Source organism: Mandrillus leucophaeus, unplaced genomic scaffold (genome assembly GCF_000951045.1).
Source record: "Mandrillus leucophaeus isolate KB7577 unplaced genomic scaffold, Mleu.le_1.0 Scaffold1078, whole genome shotgun sequence".
Classification (NCBI taxonomy): domain Eukaryota; kingdom Metazoa; phylum Chordata; class Mammalia; order Primates; family Cercopithecidae; genus Mandrillus; species Mandrillus leucophaeus.
The window spans coordinates 828,268-843,054 of record NW_012098965.1 but is presented as its reverse complement, the minus strand read 5'-3'; the positions used below and the strand labels follow the sequence as shown (position 1 = coordinate 843,054).

The 14,787-nt window shown below is 34.0% G+C and overlaps 1 protein-coding gene across 2 annotated transcripts in view; it reads right to left on the bottom strand.

Annotated features, from left to right (window-relative positions):
- Positions 1-14,787, bottom strand: part of CNTN6 (contactin 6) — a 342,993-nt gene that overhangs the window by 65,692 nt on the left and 262,514 nt on the right. For both annotated transcript variants that reach the window (XM_011986118.1, XM_011986129.1), the window contains 4 exons: positions 11,037-11,221; positions 6,947-7,083; positions 5,312-5,441; positions 2,924-3,074 (listed from right to left, as the gene is read on the bottom strand). In XM_011986118.1, coding sequence (XP_011841508.1) covers positions 2,924-3,074; positions 5,312-5,441; positions 6,947-7,083; positions 11,037-11,221 — 603 coding nt within the window. The remainder of the gene's footprint in view (positions 1-2,923; positions 3,075-5,311; positions 5,442-6,946; positions 7,084-11,036; positions 11,222-14,787) is intronic.

Genomic DNA, 14,787 nt, shown 5'->3' with positions numbered 1-14,787 from the left:
CAGACCAAAGATGTAGAAGACATAATCAACCTTGGGCCTGAACAGGCTTGAAGAAACCATTTGAATTTCTCTCCTCTTTTAGGAAAATGAAGTACTTCTAATTCATTTTATATATGAAGGTCTATAGAAGACAAATGACTTGCCCAAAGTAATGTTCTCAATAGGGTGCAGGCTGAAATCTTTCTAGTATATCACACCACATCTATAGTAAACAGCAGTGCCCCTTCTTGCCCTTCCTGCTTCCTCTCTTTCTTTCTTTCCCCCTCTTTCCCTTCCTTCCTTCCCTCCCTCCTTCATTCCTTGCTCCTTCCTTCTTTCCCTCCTTCCTTCCTTCCTTCCTTCCTTCCTTCCTTCCTTCCTTCCTTCCTTCCTTCCTTCCTTCCTTCCTCTCTTTCTTTCTTTTTTATCACTACTCTAATTTTTTACCTCAATCTGTTTGGAAGTCCCATGATAAGACTATAAAAAAAGCAATAGGCCAACACAAACAGAAGCATAGATGCTGTGTTTCTCAACAACAGCTTGAAGCCATGCACTTAATAAAGCCAGTCAGATCAGATGGCAACAAAAGAAGGGACAGGCTAGAAAGTGTGCAGGACATAGACTCATGGAGTTGACTGTGCGACCTTTGAAAATTACTGCTCAGTGTAATCTCTACCAGGTGGAGATGTAGTGACTGTAATTACTACATTCTGCTACAGCTCAATTATTTTCAACTTTTAAGAATGCACAGTCAGGAGATTGTTTGTTTGTGTGTATGTTTTCTTTTGTTAAGACCTGCAGTGAAACCCTAAAGCAAAGAAAGGATAGAATGAAAGAATAATGTATAAATAGAACTCACAGGGTTCATTCCCTTAATCACAGAGAGACAATGCTGAACTGATATGACTATTAGTAACTGTGGTGAGGTTAAAATGACCCCAAATTTATTCTATATGGGGCAAAACAAAATGAAACAAAAACCTGAAAAGTTTTTAAAAAGCAATTTCCCTCGTGCTTTTTTTTCTTATTATCTTAGCTTTTTTTTTTTTTTTTTTTTTTTCTCATTATCTTAGCTTTACTCAAATTCTCCTCTTCCTTTTCTTTCTCATTCCCACATACTTTGCGTTTGGACCTTTAAAGGCTGTGGAAGGTAAATGTCATCATTCTGCTCTTTGGGTGAGTTACTTTATTAAATGAGTCACAGTTAATCAATTTGTCCAGACCCTCAGTACAAGGTGCTGTGTTTGATACTGCAGGATCTCTTATGTTTTTCTGTTCCACAGCAGTGTATTCAAACCTTGATTCGATTTTAGGAATGAATGCAGAAACATTTAAAAAGAATTCACAACTAAATCTGTTGGGAGCAAATCTCCCAGGCAATGCACACAGAAGAGACCCAACCTGAGTCCGGACAACAGGTTTCCTTTCACCTTTTCTTTCACCTTAGTTCTGAAGCACCTGTTCTTATGTCTTGAGGCATTTCCCCAAGAACAGCCTTTCTGTAAAGCTGGCAACACCTTACATATTCACACTTTTTGATTCATTCATTTATTCCACAGATATTTATTAAGTTTTGGTTCTGTGCCAAGGCACAGGACATACAAAGATAAACTTGACATAATTCCTGTCCTGGGAAAAGCTTTAGTCCAGGGATGTAAAGAAATGTAGAGAAGAAAGAAAGAAAGAATGCCCTAGAATGGGGCTCTCTGGTGTACACTTCATTCTGTAAATGGAAAGGTTCTTCAAGGCAGCAGTTATAACCATGAAGGGACTCTACACAAATCACAGAGACCCTGATTTTGTTTGTTTTAACCTGTTATCTTTCTTCATTGGTCACAAATGAAATCTTGGGATTAGAAGTGATAAAATGATGTCCCTGCATTTTTTTCTGGCATGGGAGATTCAACACCAGAATGCAGATTTCTAGCTTTCTCTGAAACACTGGAAGTTCTACAAACCTAGTTCTACTTTCCCACAAGACAACCAGAATTTGGAGTTGTGACTTTCCCTTTTAGTTATGGAACTCACTTTCTAGTCCTTCACAGTCATTTCTTCCAAGACTCACGATTGTCATTTTTTAACACATTTTAGTTGTCCTTTCTTTCACCTGGCTTTTTAACCTGTCTGTACTGGTATACATATAAGTCATGGAACATATGATGCTGAAGAAGAGCTCCTTGAACTAAAGGAACTATTTTCATATCTTTAACACAATGGCTCGTTCACATTAGGATTTAATAGCATATCTGATTATATAGTAACACATGTGAGTCATTAACAGAGAGCAGCATCTGTGATCTAGTCACCTCATGTATACAAAGCTCTACAGTACAATAGAATAAAAGATATTACAAGTAGAGAAAAACACCTGCTGTTTTTTTTTTTTTTTTTTTTTGTGTCAAACTCTCCTGGAAAACATGCCAGTGCTGACCTAGGGTTTCTCAACTGCATCCATTATGGAAGGAAATCTCTCTTCTTTCTCTACAGGAACCTCTCTACATTTCTTCATGTGGTGAATTCATTTTGTCATGGGGTGAACACCTGTGTGACTATTTAAAAACCACAACACCAGGTGTGTGCCAATGAGTGTCTCTCTCCTTTGTGAAATGTTCTTCGCACTGATTTCTCAGCAGGCTGGGTCGGGAAAAAGCCTTCAAACTGAATGTAGAAAAAGGTCTTAAAAGATTTTTATGAATCTATCTATTACACGTGCATGCGCTGAAAATATTGCACCTCACTTATACAAACAGGTCTTCATTTTATCAGATCCTTTTGTTTTTTACTATTTTACTATGATGATAAGAATGTTGGTATCTCTGGGTATACCACTGAAAGTTTATCATAAAAGAGGAAATTTTGAAAGGCGTATACTAAAACCTAAAAATTTGGAAGATGTTATATTATAAACACTTAAGAATATTTTTAAAAATAAAGATTGGTTTACCTTTTGCTTTGTCTAAGGGTCTCCGTTCCTCTTTTCCAAGAGATAGCTGCCCTGGGAAAAGCATTTGGTTTGCATTCGATAACAATATCCCCACCAACTTGAACAAATGAATTTTTTTTAACTGGACTTTTGGAGAAATCTGGAGCTGAAGCTAAAAACAAAATTAAAAACAAAATTGTTTAATTACTCAGTTAATATGTAGTGACTCCAGGAGGGACTCGCTATGTTAGACAGAATCTAATATTTATAGCTGTAACCTCTTTTCAAGTTACTTGGCTCAAGGTGTTCTCAGACCAAATATTGACTTAATATTTTAGAGTTTATGTTTTGTTTGTAAAATGAACATGACAATAGATATTGCCTTAGGAAGTTAGTGTGGAGATTAAATGATGTAACAGTTGCAGGGGACTATAGTATAGTGCCTGGCACAAAGTATAGGCTCAATAAATGCAACTTATTTTTGTTTTGTTGGTGGTCATTGCAATAGTAAAAGCAAGTTGGTAGGGAGGAGGCAAGTTTGACAAAGTCACTTTTCTGATAGCATTTGCAATAAAGAGGATTAAGATGGTTTCATAAGAGGCCAAAGAAGGAATTTTAATCCTGACCAGGAAAGTCTATTCCAGCCAAAACAATGATCATATATGTCATATGCATATATATGATTAATCAGAAACACACATACATACACATATATATACCTGTATACACATACACGTATACCCATATATACCTGTATACACATACATGTATACCTATATATACATGTATACACATACCTGTATATGTGTGTGTGTTTCTGATTTATTATGTATGTATATAAGTCATGGAACATATGATGTTGAAGAAAAACACACATACATGTATACACATATATATACACACACATATATATGTGATTTATATTATATATATATCAATGTGATTTATTTCATTGATATTTTATTGCGGTTAACACTGATATAAATCAGAAATATTTTATTGCTATTAGCAAAAAAATACTATTGAAATAAATTGGAAATACCGTATTACTATGTCGGCTTTTTACCCACTAAATAAATGTTGAACAAATGCCAGTTCATAAGGACAAGAAATTATTAGGCTATCAGGGTGCATCTAAATCTTTCCAACTTCATGAATGTTGGAATCCATGTGTCCAATCTCCATTTCTAACCTAAGGCTCAAGTGAACTGAAGTTCTTTCAGATACGCCATACTTTCTTGCTTCTGGGCTTTTCAGATGTTGCTTCTCTGCCCTTCACCTTACTGATGCACATTTTTACTTCTGACCTTAAAGGGAAGGTCCTCAATTTAAGTTATGTTCAACTTGTCATGTGCCATAATAGCAACTCCTCAATTCTTAGCCATAAGAATTGCCACACTTTAAATCTGACACTTTTTTTCTCCTTGAAATTATAGGTTGAGTGAAGATAAAGATCACTTCATCTTGGTATGGCTCAGTACATAATAATGTTCATTCAAACAGTAGTGATAGAAAAAAATGAACAAATGAATGAGTACTCATCACCCATAAGCTCATAAAATTTTGTGTCTTGTTGTTTGATCCTTCCTCTCTTTTATCTCCTTTGTTCTTCCTACCACTAAGAAAGTCTTGGGTTGGAAATTATCAATGAGTCATTTATTGCGGCAGATACCACTGGTTGGATTTCCCAAAATATCATTCTCAAATTGCTTTAATCTCAGCACTTTCCACTATAGGGGCTTATTTTTCTACCTCCTCTTGTTGTTTGGATGGTCATGTGACAGAACTCTAGTTAATGACATAAAAACGTTTGCTGTGGAAGCTAGGGAAATTCTGCTTTTCTAATAAAAGAGATAAATGCGATTAGTTCTGTAACCTCTCTCTTCTTCTGTCTTGAGCATAGACATGATTTCTGTAACTAGAGCAGCCATCTTGAAAGCATGAGGCTTTGATTTTGAAGGAAAGGTGTAAAGAATAACATTGTCAAGTTGAGGTGCCACACCTGGCAGCCAATGACCCTCTTGTTAAGAGATAAAATAAATCACTGTCTCTTTTAGTCACTGTGAATTGTAATTTTTTTATTACTTTTTAATTTGTAGCTGAAAATATTCCCAATAGATATTCTTTGAGTTATACTCAAAAATTCATGCTAGAATCAGCTTTGGAAGAGCTTCCTCTGGTTTGGATGCACCCAATAGTGGGTTTTCTTCTCAAGCCCCAGTGCATTGCCCAAGTAGGATAATAATTACCACCTTGAACTTTTTAAAAAGCCAATTTAGACATTTCCCATTATTTGATGGGACAGCAATTTCTAATTTACAAAAAAAAAAAAAAAGGGTTGGGATTATGTATAATTACAGCTTGTTTAAATGTCATTTTGAATTTGTTGGTTGTAAATGAATGACTTACCTAAAACTCTCAATTCAGCATTTGCATAAATTATCTGATATTTGTTTTCTGCAGCACATTGGTAGACACCAGAATCTGACACATTCAGCATCGTTATGATGAGCGTCCCATTATCTATTTGAATTCTCTCCTAATAAAGGAAAAGGCATATAAAGATGCTAGTATGTTAATATAGCATTCTCTTAACCAGGATATGTTATTAAACAACATTTATGTATATCTATGAGATCTGATATTTTGATGTATTAACACACTACTAGATCCTGAGCAGCATTTTTAAGTTTAAAAAATGAAAACATGTTTAGGATAATGTTAGTGGTTACTAGTGTGTTTTATGTTATCTCATTTCTTTGACAATGGACATACTTTGCATAAAATGTATGTTAACTTTCTGTTATTTGGTATACATAATAATTTGGAATACTCCGCCATCCTAATTATTCCAGAAAACATGGTTAACAATAATGTTAGATATGTATATCATGACTAGAACATCGTCTGGGCTTTCCATTTTCCGAAAGTTTCAAAAACATTTGAAATGTGATGATGTGATAATTTTCTAGTTGAGTCCTGAGTTGGAGTAGCTAAATCCTTCCTTTCTACAGCCTACTATAAAGTGTGCCTGAACAGCCAAAATCTGTTACAGAACCCCATTTGGGGTATAGAAATACAATTTCGAGTGCACATAATGACATAGTTAATAGTGCAAATATAACTTAAGACTAAACATTTCAAGGTATATATTACCATACTCCAAGGAAAAGGAAAATAGGCTGGAGGAAACAGAATGCTCTATGCAAAAGGCATGCAGGAGAAAATTTTCACTGATGCTGAAACAAAGAACAGCGTTATATTCAGCTTCCAAACAACAGATGTTCTTTGTGTCTCTGGCTATGCCTACATGTGCAAAGTAAAATAGAGAATTAACACAATTATCTGGATAATGTATTAGGTAAAAAACAACTCTTTCATTTTCTAGGTGTTGTAGAAGAAAGTATGCTTTAAATTGAGAAATGTGGGTAACTGCCTTTGTTATTTACTTTCCTAGGAGTTTAAAGACAGTCGTCAGTGTTCATAAAAGCAAGATACTGGGTAGTGACTAAGAGATTGGGTCCTGATATCAGACCAAAATAAAAGTTTAAAATGCTAATTCTAACATTTACTAGCTGCTGTGTGACCTTAAACAAGTGGCCTAACCTCTCTGAACTAATTTTCTTCATCTATATAAAAGAAGAATAACTGTATCTCTCTCATAATGTTTTCATCAGGGTGATGATGCAATAAAGTAATGCATGGAAAAATATTTAACACAGGGCTTGGCTCATATGAGAGTTCAATAAAAATTATCTGTGTCGATGATGACGATGATGATCATATTTAAATGTGAATATATTACTGACTAACTGTGTGATTTTGTGAAAGTTATTTGTCTTGTCTACACGTATTTTTATCTTCTGAAAGATGGGTTACTTTGCAAGTTTATTTAAGGATTAAATAAATCAGTGTATGCATCCTTTCCTGGAACACACTAAAGACTCCATTAATATTAGCTGTTTCTGTTAGTTACTAGTACTGTTAGTAACAAAATTTACCTAGCAGAGTAGGTAAACTTTTAATATCAACATAGTTGCTTACCTCTGGGTTGAGTCGTTCACCATTTTTTAACCACGTGTACCAAGGGTTTGGCTTTCCACTAGCTTTACATTTCCAGAGCAAGTTGTCATAGATAGAGAGGTATGTATTTTGGATTTTCTGTTCCCATTCTGGAGGAGCTGTTTCAAAAAGGCAAGTGCAACTGTTTGGTAAGGCAATTATCCAAGACATTATGCTACATTCCAAGGGTTATAGAGATCAGAAGGACCAGGCTAACTGGGTCCAGTTGGTTTGCACACACATGATTTGAGGGACGGGAAATGCAGGAGCTTCAATGTGGGGTGACAGAAATCCTGTTGCAAATATCATTTGGGCATTTGGCTCAAGTTAAATGTTTGTCATCTGTCATTTTGCTGCACCTGTGTAACAACTTGGGAGCTGTGGGAAAAGGGCAAAATGTAGAACAGGGCCAAGGAATAAATCCGTGCTAAATATTAGAACATAGGTCAAGTTAGAAAACGTATATCAAATCTGAACCTGTGTAATAAATCTGAAAGTTCAGTGATTATATTTGTTCTAAACTAAAAGTAATAAATCTGTATCTATTTCAGACACAATTACAACTCAATACCTTGAAGCATAAATCAAACATGAGCCTCCTTGCATTTTGGTAGAAAGATAATCCAGTATTCTTTCTTCCTAGATAAAACTCTTGACAAGGAATGTGAGCATTTGGGGTTTTATACAGGTTCAGTATCTTACTTTAATTCTGGGTGTGAGTTTTCCAAATTTTCTTTAATTTGAGAAAGTTCTTCATAGTACTAAGGCAACAAGCAACTGGCATAATTGATGTGAAAGTAAGATTGCATTATTTTTACCATCATTTATGGAAACAGGCAGGTTGGAAATTAAATGTTCTCACATGAATATCTCTTTCATAAACTGGTAACTTCCTGGAGGTGCCAATTAATCCCTCTCCTTTATTTAGTTCTATCCTTGGATATATAGAAGTATATAATGCTTCCTTTGGACTCTCAGGCTGTGGCAAGCCAGATGCTTTATATTTGTAACTGCACTTAATTCCCTCTATAACCTTTCAGTGGATTCTTGCAGAGATGTTAGGTAACCTGTTCAAGATGACATGGTAGAAAACAGGGAAGCCAAAATTTGAACCCTAAAAGCAGAGCCTAAGTAAAGGGCTTGAGTTCCACATGTTTATTTGACAATGCCAAGGGAAAAGTATAAGGAAAAAAAGATAGTCACAGGGAAGGAAAAAAAAGTCAATGCAAGGATGAGTTATTGAGTTGACCACCAACATGATCCATTTTTCTCCATCTTTTGCCAACTTCAAAGCAGTCTTTATGAGCTGTCTACCCAGGAAAATAAAGGGGGATCATTTAGTTCCCATCCATGGTCATCTAATGGTAGTACAGGTGTAAACTACTGGCACATCCAAACTGTGCATGTTTAAATGCTGAGTAGACTCGCGAAGGAGCCAAAGAAAACCCAGAACAGAAAACAAGATGTACTTAGTAGTTTGGCACCTGAGACAACACTCTTTCAGGTTACACCTACAAAACACAGTGCTGAACTGGTCACTGTAGCAATGGCTGAGGTAAGAAGTAGGACCAAGAGGATTTAAAATTGTATACAACATGAAACCCAAGTCTGTCTGATTTCTAGTTTTTCTACTGAAAAACCTGCCTTCACCAAGACAGAAGACCCTTCAATGAGCCTACAAATGAGTAAAAGAAATTATTATGTCTCTGGGTGGTGGGAACTAAGCCTAGGATTATCTCTTGTGGAAATCAGGACAACTTCCAGTTATAGAATATGCTTCCTGCAGCCTTGAGGGACAAATCAAGGTAAAACTTAGAAGAACTAGGTGTATTGATGAAATTGAATCATGTTTCTGGGTATTATTAACAAAATTATATGATTCTTAGGTATTTGTTTAGAAATTGTTCTAATATATGTTTGACCTGGGAAAAGAAATGCATGCTCATACATAATTTCACATAACTTAAAAAGGTTTCAGATATATTTGATTTTATGCTTAATGCAATAATTGTAGCTTTAGAACACATTTATTTATTTAATGTGCACATTCTTTGGATGATTAAAATTCTGGAGAGCAAAGTTTTAAATTTTCAACTAGGTAGGAAATTCATGGGAGAAGATGCTTAGGATTTTGGGTCTACCACAGAGGTTTGAGTTTTAGATATTTTTTCTGCCATGTTGACTGGTTATAGAAAGCCACTTACCTCCTCTGAACATGTTCTGTTTTCTATGATGAATAATACTTTAGAGATTTTGTTTGGAGATTATAAAAATACAACATAGATGGATATATAATATTACTTGGCTCTGAATTATAACGTAAACACAGCAATATAACTGAGACTGAGAGATTCTTTTCTTGAATTTCTCAGTTATTCAATTCTGAGGTAACTGAGTCAGTAATCCTGTTTTCTTTTGAGAGAACTTCAGAAAGTAAATTAATACATGACTTAGAAGCATAATGATTATGTTATTGACCAAGTATCCATTATTACCCCACAAGGACCATTTCAGGCTCATTAAATGGCTAATTTGGTTGTGGTGAGGTATAGTACAATGAACTTAGACCACCATGTTGAAATGCTATGGCAGAGTCCAGTTTCAGAAGACCTTTCAAGGTTCTGATCTTGAATCTGACAATCACTATCTGTCAGATCCTGCACAATTAACTCGAGGTTTTTTTGCCTACAGTATCACTGAACATCGTTTCTACCTCTTAAGATTAATCTTAAGATTTCTACTTCTTAAGATTAAGAATTCTATAAATTAATATTTGTAAAATTGCTATGTAAGCTAACATTTGCTATATCAGTATAGAGAAAAGTACTTTATCATTGATTTCCAGTTTATGGATACCTTTGTGTTCTGGTTCATCTCTTGATTATATCTTTGTCTATTATATATAAAATGGAAAATATTTCTTTAAAACTAGCCAAAGCATTCAATATCTTCATTCTACTAAAACTCCCATTTGTATCCTATTTTATTTACAAAGGATACTAAATTCCAAAGACTTTCCTTTAAAGTGTAGGTACTATTGAAAAAAATATATTGTTTTTCTTGGCTAGCTTTGCTAAAACTGTAAGAGAATAATGAGTAGGAAATTATATTCTATATATAAAATAGTAGTTTTCATTGCAGGGTAAAGTTGGAAATTCTAAAGAAAATGGAAAATAATATTACAGACACACAATATGTTCTCCCCACGGGCACTCAATCAACATTCCAATGGGATAATTACAGTATCCTAGATTTTTCTAGTTATTATACACACATATTTTCTCCAATTACTTTATCATTGATTATAAACATGTCACATAGGAAAGTATTTTTGGCCATATATCAATACTTTTAAAAAATTATCTAATACAGATATATTAAATTTATCAAAGAAGTTAAAGATATTTTAATAGTATACAGCATTTTGAGAATTCTGAGGTATATTTTATTGTTTACTTAACGTAAGTAAGAGAAAATTTCAATCCTGGGTGAAAGAAGACACGAAGACAGCTTTTAGATAATATATGCATTCATCATCTCTCTTAAGTTTATGAGAGCTTTTTGTAACTGAGACAAACATAATTTTAAATAATATAATCACCTTATTTTTATATTACCTACTTAAGAGTAGACAAAATATGAAAAATAGAAACAAATATTATAAACCACCATGCAGTATTATATTTTTCCTATCAATTTTGTCCTTCATTTATTAATTCTACTTAGAATTAGAATCAAGATTGCTATAATCTGCTGCAGAATGTTTTATGGGAAATATATGGAGTTTATGCTACCTTTTATTATAAACTTTTATGGCTTTAACATGACACTGCTGATATTTTTAAGGCAATTATAATAAACAATAGCATTCATAGACCATGCTAAAATTAAAACCGTATTTTAAAGGTGGTCATTCCCAGCCGCTAATCATTGTATTAAGCATCTAAACCTGGAAATATGCCTTCCTTATTTCTCCCATGACACTTTTTCACAACATGCTAATGACTTCCACAATTTATTATGAGGGGCATTACCAAATATTTTATATACATTTGAAATTCAATTAGCTCACCATAAAAAATGAGTTGACCCTTTGCAAGGTTTCTTCCTCGAAGGTTACTTGCAATACACTCATAAAAGCCTTCATCTTCTTGTTGAAAGTTCGGGATTTCAAGGATAGCTTGGGATTTGCTGTACTTGACTTTCCCTGGCAACGGGTTCCCGTCCAACCTTCTCCAACTAATATCAGGGACTGGACTAAACAGTTATACCTCATTAGAATAGAAGATGGTTTAGTCTTTATGACAGCAGAATAAAAGAAGAGCATCCTTACAAATAACTCTCAAGAAAAATATTCTATCCATCTGTTGTATTATGACTAGTTTCCAGATCATGCAATCATTCACCATTCACTCAATCAGTCATTTATTTAACACTTTATTAAGTGCCTGCCATATGCAAGTCACTGTGCTATGGTCAGGGAAAATACTGGTGAATAAAATAGACATGTCCTCTGCCCTTATGTTGCTTACAGACTAGTGGGAAAACATACCATAAACAAATAATAAAAACAAGTACACTTGCAAACTGCAATAACCAAAACAAAAGAAACAGGGTGCAGAGATAGTAACAAGATTATGTCAATTTATTATAGTGCTCGAGGGAATTATTTGTGAGAACATGATATTTAAGACTAGGCAGGCTTTATACATATATTTATAGTTTCTAAGGCAAAAATGTAAAGTATTCCAGAACTAAAGTGGTACTAATAGATAACTGAAGACGTGTGATGAGTGAGGTAAATTATCCGGGGAAAACAGCACTATAAAACAGATCCATATGAATGGGTAAATAGGCTGTATGATCCTCAAAAAAAGTACTTATTGATACACTATTTTAAAAAAATAAAATAAAGATGGATTTACATCACATCCTGTCACCTGTTATAAAGAATTTGTAAATAAAGTTACCTAATGAATATGAATTTAGTCTACTTTCTCATATCTATTATTTTTAGTCTAATATGGGTATTTTTGAGGGAGCAAAAACACATGTTATAATAAATGAAACTAAGTGTTTAACAGTAAGGGATGAATTTAGAAATTAATGGTTTAGAAGGGATAATGTAAGAATGGGCAGGCTGCAAGCAAAGTTCCAGAAGGAAAATATTCACTACTAAACTAATGATTTGTAATACGTATCCCCAGTCTGTTCACATTAATATCTCTCCTTTCCTGCTGTCAAATCATTTTTCATTCCCTTATAGATTTTTAGATGATTTAAATAATTCTATTCTAATTATATTTCAAATTAATAATAATAATGGTAGTAAGTCATTTGGCAAAGTCAATTGGTAAACCTTGAAGAAGAGGCAGAATTTCTTCAAGTCAGCAGAAGGAATGTGGGAGACACATTCAATTACATGCAGTGTTTGGCAAATAAAGATTTGGAGAGTTTGAGCAGTAAACAACTGCAGAAAGCTGGGGATGTCTCAGTAGAAGCTTCAAGCAAGAAAACTTATGAAGCCTTACACATTTTTATTGGAAAAAATTATGATCCTCTTGTGTACATCAAGGATAAAGTACAAGGATAGGAATCACATGCGCTCAAACATATTTGTCAGAAAATGTGCTACAAATCAATGTTTGATTCATCTATGATATTCAGAATTAACATACAATTACAGTGAAAACTTGAATTTTGAATTGTCTTAAGTACAAAATAAATTAATTATCATATACTAAGTTTTTGTCCTTTTAAAAAGCCTTGCCACTTACCACAAACTTAAGTTGACATTTCAGTAAATTGGTATATTCTTGGCAACAATTAACCTCAGGTAACTGATGTTCTTTTTCATTCATTTTATGGCATACTAACCAATAAGAATGAAATTCTAGAAGGAACTTTATTCACATAGATATTCATAATGTCTAGTGAATTTTATAGGATATGAGGTTTTATTCAACTAAAAATATGTATGTTGTATGTATTGCATGTGAAGTTTTTATCTATAGGTAGTTGTGATATAAATGTCTTTTATTTTATTTTCTGCTCTCTGCTTATTTCTAGTTTTCATTATTTTCCTACAATGAGCATGCATTACCAGTGTAATAAAAATTTTCTAAGAAAGTTTTTTTTACAAAGAAAAAATAGAGCTCTAATATTTGTCTGAATTCATGATCCTTCATCTTTTTACGACAGCAAATCTCTGAGATTTATGACAAATACATGCAAAGTATCCAACTGAAAAAGCTTTTAATCTAAAACATTCAGACAAAATACAAGTAAAAATAGTGTATTTTTCCCACTGCTCTTAGTTCTTTATGTTGATTGTGAAGACAGAAGTCATTTTTGTACGTAACTAAATACCTAAGTAATTGAACATTTTGACAATTATGGTAACTGTAATAATATTACGACAAATAGCTACCTTATATGCATATATTGTGCAGACTCACAGTACCTGTACAATACATAGTACCAAGTTCTCTGTATCTGTATAATATGTACATATAATTTCACTCACTTTTCCTAAAGCTAAAGAGGTAGAGCTGGGATTCATTTTCAGGTTTTCTCGAAGTAGAAGTTACAAGTATAATCCAAAGGAATACTGATTTCACAGCTATTGTGTTAGGTTGGTGCAAAAGTAATTGCAGTTTTTGCCATTAAAAGTCATGGCAAAAGTAGGATTACTTTTACACAAACCTAATTGGATCATTCCCCTTGCATCCTAGGTATCTGTTACTTTACAAAAGTGGATCTCCATTTTAAGTGGCCCAATTGTTTGGGTGTAAAGAGAATTCCACCTTTTCCAAAGAAAAATAATTCAGTGACAACATTAAAGTCTTACTGGACAAGCATTTTTTCCCCTTCATAGGACAAATGGAGTATCTTATTTAGATATACTTTTCTTAGAGGAGTAATGTAGCAGAAAATGTCAATGCTGGACTCATATCCCTTGTAATTCCTCTTCTGCCCCAGACTCCTATGTACTTTGCACCCTTAAGAGCCAGTACATGTTATCTCTTTTTTGCACACTGTGCTCAAGCTGCTATAGCTAACTTATCTTCGCAAAGAGAGAACTGAAAGTACCTAGGTATTTACATGCCCCCAGGAGCACTTAACCAATAACTGACTGGCTTCTAGGATATAACTTCTCCAGCTCCCATGCCCCTAGTTGTGAGACAACTCTAGGTGTGACCTGTATTCTCTCCAGAGCTATAGGATTGAGTCAAATTTACCTTCTGTGGAACTTTGCTTGACACTGTATTGAGCTTGGCTACTGTCTCCTCTCTGCCCCACTTCCCTCTTTTCCTGTGGGTTCTTTCTGAAAACTCGTCTAATAAATCACTTTCAAAAAATTATACTTTCAGGGTCTGCCTCTTAAAAATTCAATTAATTAGAATTCCCGATAGGCTCTAATCATGTGCTAGTTCAGTTACAATACCAACTGTAGGAAACCTTAAATATTTCTTACTATAGTATTTTTATATAGGCATTAGACACACATCAAAATGGAAGTCTAGAGAATTGAACATGAATGGCATATAGGACAAAAAAAAATTAGTAGTAGAACCATTGTGAAAAACCATGAATTGTGGAACATATGTTGAGAACTTATTGCTCTGCAGAGCTACAATCACACCAGAATGATAGCAAAAGGTAAGAAATGCAAGGGACATGAGGCTTAAAAGAGACATGAAAATCTCACTTAAAAAAGAAACTCCTCTAGAATTTTCTCTTTCCTTTCTCTCTCTCTCTTTCTCTTTTTTTCTTTCTTTCTTTCTTTCTTTCTTTCTTTCTTTCTTTCTTTCTTTCTTTCT